At 31.6% G+C, this 7,407-nt stretch overlaps 1 protein-coding gene across 1 annotated transcript; it reads left to right on the top strand.

Annotated features, from left to right (window-relative positions):
- The first annotated feature begins 935 nt into the window (after positions 1–935).
- On the top strand, positions 936–5,855 carry LOC106756518 (tetraspanin-3). The gene is made up of 2 exons (XM_014638980.2): positions 936–1,598; positions 5,271–5,855. Exons 1-2 carry the CDS (start codon positions 1,086–1,088, stop codon positions 5,613–5,615), a joined length of 858 nt encoding a protein of 285 aa, XP_014494466.1. The 5' UTR covers positions 936–1,085; the 3' UTR covers positions 5,616–5,855.
- The last annotated feature ends 1,552 nt before the right edge of the window (positions 5,856–7,407 follow it).

Raw genomic sequence — 7,407 nt, forward strand, 5'->3', positions numbered from 1 at the left:
CTAAATTAAATCAAAATTTTAAATAAAAATTATCTCCATTTTTCACTTAAAATTAAATAGTTAAAATATATTTAACTCTAAAAAATATTACAAAGTTTTAAACTGAGTATCTGTGGCGAGCGGGAAATAATGCTTTACGCATAAACCATAAAAGAAGAGTACAAAGGACTTGTTTGTCGAGAGGCATAACGCGTTCTCGGTTAGTGAACCACTACGCTTATTGGTAATTTTCCTCATCCAGATCTCACGGTTTCATCCAAACAATGCAAAAAAACACAATACAATTCTACAACAATCTCCATTTACACTGAAACGGGGAATCTTATAAGACGTAATCATAATAGAAATTTTTATTCCTTTCAAAAGAACTTATATTTTTTTACTAAACGTCTGTGTTATACTGATATTATTAATAAATTAATCTCGCTTATATCAGTAATACATTTTTCCGTTCAAACATGATTAATTAATTCCCCACTTTTCTCGTTTTGACACAATTTTTTTAAAATTATTTATCGTTTTGTTTTTATTACAGTGGACAACATCTTAAACCACGACACACCTAACAAGGGTAACCTAATTCAATTCAAATTTTTATAAACTCTTTCTTTCTGTTTCTTATTTTTGTCGTTTGGATTCGTCCACGAAAAACGGAGTTACACTCATTGTTTGGATGTATATTCCACCGACCATTTCTGGAAAAAGATAAATCATTTTATATAAATATATTTATTTATTTAACATCCCAAAGAAGTAGCCAAGAGCCAAGGATTTTCAAAATAAACAAGGCTATTTCAGTCATTTACTATTCAAAACACACGTGTCCAACAAGCATAGCGAGTACTCTTTTCCTCACGCGCTCGCAAATGCTATTGTCAAAATATTATGAGACTCCATAATTAAAAAAAAAAAAAGAAAAGAACACTTCTTTCGTTTTATTTCATGGTTACAACAGAGACTGCATTTATAAATATAACACAAGCCTCCATTACTGTCATAACTCTATTTTCTGAGCTTAAGAAAGGAACAGAAGAAGATAAGTAGAAAGTAAGAAAGAAGAAGAAGAAGAAGAAAAAGATTGTAAGATGAGAACAAGCAACCACCTGATCGGTGTGCTAAACTTCCTAACGTTTCTGTTGTCGGTTCCGATCCTAGGTGGTGGGATATGGCTGAGCAGCAGAGCGAACAACACGGACTGTCTGAAGTTCCTGCAGTGGCCGTTGATCATAATCGGAGTGAGCATCATGGTGGTGTCGCTGGCGGGTTTCGCCGGCGCGTGTTACCGGAACACGTTTCTGATGCGGCTGTACCTGGTGGTGATGTTCGTGGTGATTGCGGTGCTGATCGGCTTTATCATATTCGCGTACGTGGTGACGGACAAAGGGTCGGGTCGGAGGGTGATGAACCGGGCGTATTTGGAGTACTACTTGGAGGACTATTCGGGGTGGTTGGAGGAGCGCGTGGCGAGTGATAGCTACTGGGGGAAGATAGGTTCGTGCATTAGGGATTCCAGAGTGTGTTCGAGGATGGGGAGAACCATTAATGGAGTTCCTGAAACTGCTGAAATGTTCTACGTTAGACACCTCACACCTATTCAGGTATATTCATTAATCTCTCTTCACTGCATTTTCTTTCTTTTTTCTTCTTTTCTGTGTCTGTTTCTTCAATATTTTCGACCAATCTCTGAATTGATTTTTTATACTATTTCTTCCATTGTTTCTCAACTGAAAAAAACTCTCAAAGAAGAGATTCTTATTTGTTTTTTGAATTTTGAAACACATAAGATAGGGCACCCTTAGTTTGTTCACTGATTTGAAACGGTTGTTGGAGCAGGAATTGCAGTTATTTACTTTTTGATTGGTTGTTGGCAGCACAACTTTTTCTGTAATTGATTAAAAGAAAACAATCAACGTTGAAAATAATATAAAAAAATGTATTATATTATGGATATTGTAAGAAATGGTTTATAAATTAATTTACGTTAAAGTTTATAAAAAATATATATATTTTTTTTGGTGAAAAGTTTTTTGTTAAGTGATTCCAAAGAAAGTATGGGTGAAACAAAGTTGAAGGAAAGGAAGGGCATGTTTGATTAAATGAGTAGATCTTAAATCTCTCTGCAAGAAACCCTGCGGCATGTGGGGTGATGGGTTTTCATTTGTCAATTCCGGAAGTTATGGTTCTCTGTCTAATTCATTGAACCCTAAACAAATGGAAATAAATAAAATGAAAATACTTACTTTTTTTTTCTGTTTCTAATCATGTTTTGTAAAACTATTTTTTCTTTAGCTATAAATGATTGTTTTAGATGTTTATAAAACATTTTTCTTTTTACAAAACAAGAAAGAAAATATAGCATCAGTACCTATAGTGTACTGTGATAATTGATGTACTTTGTTTTGGAAAGGGGTGGCATCACTACTAGATACCAAATGGGTCATGGTCACATATTTGGCTTTGGTTTATACATAATTGTATATACACATCATATGAAAGAGTGATCATGTTAGATAACATGCCATGAAGGGATTTTTCTTATGCAGACCATTGAACAGGTTTGTTAGTAATGACAGATAGACAGTGATGTGTCATGGTAGGACCATTTTACGGGTGCCCACGTTGCTGATAAGTAATAGATTAGGAAAATGATATTTTAACACCATTTTTTGACATCATTTTGACACTGCACACGTGTTAAAATGTGATTGGACGATTTCAAATTAAAAAAACAAATTTTGGTTTTTCTTTTCCAAATATATCCTTGTCTCAATTTTTTTAATTTGAAATCGTCCAATCATATTTTGACACGTGTGTAGTGTCAAAATGGTGTTAAAATATCATTTTCCAATAGATTATGATACTAAAAAACGACAATCATTAAACATAATCATGGTATCCAAGAAATATAGTTTGTTATAATTGCTTAATTTTGAATCATTATATCATTTACCACGAAATAATACAGCTCTTAACTAGTGAGGGGCTTAATGATATTATCTCTTTCAGCATTGTTTTTGTCCATATTCCTAACCTTTTTCTTTCTTGATAATTAAGCATTGCATAATGAGTTAGAATTATTGACTTCTTATGCGTTTCTGTTTAGGCTTTATTTACACCTGTATACTTTTTTTTGGCTGGGCCAAGCATGATGTATACATATAACCTAACTACTTGTCGCTTTCTCCTTTCTACAAGCTCCCCCAAATGTTTTGAAGATGATTTTATCTTTTAGGTTCTTTTTTGTTTCCATGTGTAGTACATGTATTTAGAATCTTGAGGTGACAAAATTGTGGAAGATGCTATAAGGCCACACACTATACTTTTTATACACACCAATTATCATTCAATAATGGAATTTGTACAATGTGTTTTAGATGTTAAATTGCTTAACTATAGCTATCTACAGTTGACACTATGTTGTTCAACATTATTAGAAAAGATATGTAGATAATGGCTACTTCTTACTTATACTGTCTATTTAAAATAATAATATTTTAACACACAATTTTTGTTATGCTATTATTCTTTATTATTTTTTTACCTTTTTTATGATTATTTTATTCTCACCATGTCAAATAAATATTAACACGTGTCATCTACCAATATTGATAGTTTTATGATTTATTAAGGTTTTGACTTCAGAATGTTGATTTCTTATGTTGTACTGGCTGATTTTTTGATCTTTTAGAATATCTTGACGGTTTCCTTATCTAAATTATGATTCGTGTGTTGCTCCAATTGGTAGACGAGAGACACACTGACCATTTTCGTCTCGGAAAATGATATTTTAACATCATTCTTTTGATACTATTTTAACACTACATACGTGTCAAGATGTGATTGGACAATTTCAAATTAAAAAAGTTTAGATAAAAGTATATTTGAAAGAGAAAAACTAAAGTTTTTTTTTTTTAATTTGAAATCGTTCAACCAAGTCTTGACACACGTACAGTGTCAAAACAATGTCAAAAAATGATGTTAAAAACATCATTTTCCGTTTGTCTCAGCATGTTGTAATTATGTCTCTAAAGAAAGTAACTTTTTAGTGCATGCTCATGCCATAAGATTTTTCTGGGGGAAAGAAAAAGGGTAATTATACAATAACTGCCACGCGGCACAAACGATAAAGACAAACACAAAATCTCTTCTTTTTCAAAACACAAAATATTCATGCAACTGTTTTCACAAACTTAGCACAGGACAGCAGTTTCAAGGTTCTCTTTGTTGAAAGTAGTCCTGGTTGCAGAATTACTACTATGCTACATAAACAACTTAGTTGCAATTAGAAGCATAAATTTTCAGTATTTTCTACAGAAAAATTAAATAAAGCAAGATTATCATTTCTTTTTTACTGAAATACACTTTTGATTTCTTACTTTTATTTAATTAAGTTTTCACAGTTTAAGATTTTTTTTTTCACTGAGTCTCTAAAGGGTTAGATCATGTTTGTTTTTATGTCTGTCAGCAAATCATACAGAATTTGGTGAATAGTAATGGTTTGATTAGAAGAGTAGTGATACAAAACCAGAAGAGAAATAAATTTGTTTGAGTTCTGTGCACTTTTTCATTTTATTTTTAGTTATTTTTCTTCTCTCATTTTTCTTATTTTTTAAAATTAAATATCTTAATTTCTACTTCATTTCCACCTATTTTTATCCATTTTTAAATTCCATTTACCTTTTTTTTTTCTTTGTACCTTTTGGTCGACTCATAATGAGAGAGTCTTTTGGGTCAGCCAAAATTATCAAGAACTGTATAAAAGAACTGACCAAAATATCAATAATGCAGACACTTTAAGATACTACTTTGAAATTTGTTAAACTTAAAAGTTCAAAATTAATAAAATAAGATAAGAGACTGGAAATGTATGTATAGGAGGAGTTCATAAGGGAGACATTACTTAAAACCAAATAACAAGAATATTGACTGTTTTAGATTAAAAATAGTGTTTTGATTTTTATATGAATTTATTGACAACTTATTGATGTTAAATATTCTGAATTGCTTCTGTTACTATCATACCTAATACTTTTACCTCATTTAGAAATTGAGATATAAGGTAATTTAAATATAATTTTTTTCATTCTATTTTTCAAAGTATCTTGAATTTATAATAATTAACTCTAATAATATCACTTCACATATCTCGGATCGATACAACTTCTTTTATTTTTTTGTTTGATTGAAACCAAAATGAGCTTAATATTTTGTGCTTAAACCTATATGTGATGCAGTAGATTGAAGCAATGTTCTGTTTTTGTGTGTTACAGTCTGGTTGCTGCAAGCCCCCCACAGAATGTGGTTATGTGTATCAGAATGAGACTGTGTGGAACCTAGGATCAGGATTGATGGGAGCCAATGCAGACTGCACAAGGTGGAGCAATGATCAAGAACAACTTTGCTATGCTTGTAATTCCTGCAAGGCTGGTGTGCTGGCAAGTCTGAAGAAGAGTTGGAGGAAGGTCTCAGTGATCAACATTGTTGTTATGATCCTCCTTGTCATTGTTTACATAGTTGCTTATGCAGCATATAGGAACAACAAGAGGATGGATAATGATGAACCCTATGGTGAAGCCAGGATGACAAAGGCACAACCTAGTGCCTTTCATCTTTAGTGCTACTCTTTGATGCCAAACATGTCTTAGGATTTTGAGCCTTTTTTTTTCCTTTGTAACTAGGTTGTTCTAATGTTTTTTGTGTCAAACATGAATTTGGTTGAATGTATTTAATTATTATATATTTGCTCGGTAACTTCACATTTTTTAATGTTGGAATTAGTAAGGATGGATTTGTAAGGATAGAGAAAAAGTTTAACCCCTGTCTTTTAATTTGAAGGAAGCACGAAAAATAGATAATCATGGTGAATTCAAATGCTGATACAGCTTCTACAGATTTTGACACTAGTGATCCTTTATACTTTGAACTTTCACCACTCAAGATGGTTTTGAACATCATTTAATTTGGACATAGCGTGTGAAAGTGGGAAACATCTGTCATCATTTCAGATATAGATGGTTAGGATTATATGTATGAGTTTTGTTCTTGTTGAATCATGACTATATATTAGAAATTATAAAACTGAAAACCCAATTTTGTTATTTGTTAGGAAAATAAAAGTCATGATTCAAATGATTTATATGCTTTTTAGACATTAGTTTGTTAGATGATATGTTAGCATTTTTCTTTTTGATATATAAAACAAACAATATTACTTAAGAAAATATGAATTATGCACTTCATATGAAGTATTGTTTGTTTTAGAAACTGAAATTTTGTAACAGTTTTAGAAAAAAAAAAATATTTAAACTGTATTAAATTTTGATTCTTAGGCAATGTAAAATTGTTGAGTGTGGTAGGAATTTCAACTCCTGATTTCAACTTAAATAATAAATGTACCGGGTCTCGGACGGATAAGAACGGACCATCAAGGAATATTAAGGGATCAGACGGTTAGTACGAATGGTCAGATCAGTTTAAACCACAACAAAGCAGATTAAGGTAAGATAGATTGAGGGTTATTATTGGGTTGTGATTGAGTTTTGATTAAGGATTCACTAATGTGAGACCCATAACCAACACTATATATAGAAGTCAAAAGTAAGAGGTAAGTAGATTCATTTATGATGCATTTAATCCTGTATTCGAATACCGATCGAACAAATAACTAACTTTGACATCGAAAAACTTTTGACAGATACTTAGACAGAGAGAAGTGGAGTTGAACTAACCGTGATAAGGAAAAAATTGTGAGAGGGGCTTGGTAACTCACCGGAACAATAAATTTTAAATTTTAAATCTAACTCCTAACAAAATAAATTTTTAAGATGAGGATTTTCAATTATTTATTTACTGTAATTCAAATAGTGACAACATTTGCAAACAGCCTAATTTTCCCTGAATTGGCAAGGTCATAGATAACAGTTGTGAGCATCTTGTAGTCTTTTTGGATTCCAGAAATTTCTTTATAATATATAAAAGATAGATTATTATGACAGTAATTTTAGTTTTTTGGATGATGCATGCAGCATAATTAACGCTGCCTTCTGAAGATGGAAAGACTAAACCAGTCAACATTGATAAACAAAGACATCATTACACAGAGCTTTGTGCTATTAGATAGCTTATTTATTTATTATTGATTGTTTAGTCTACCTAATCTAACGGGCAGTGACTCAAGAAAACACGTCATTCTGCAACAGGGTTTTGATTTTCTATTTTTCGGTGAACTTTGACAACTTTAGACTTGACTTGAGATACCAATTAACAACTTTGTCTGGACCTTGAAATTGGCTAAACCTTAGCAGAATACGAGAGAGTGAACTTGTTTCAGTAATGCTTTACCTTTTCTTGATCTTTCAATCACGAAATGTAAACATGAGTCTATGTCTTATATTGTATAGAAATAAA

This window comes from Vigna radiata, chromosome 2 (genome assembly GCF_000741045.1).
Source record: "Vigna radiata var. radiata cultivar VC1973A chromosome 2, Vradiata_ver6, whole genome shotgun sequence".
NCBI lineage: Eukaryota > Viridiplantae > Streptophyta > Magnoliopsida > Fabales > Fabaceae > Vigna > Vigna radiata.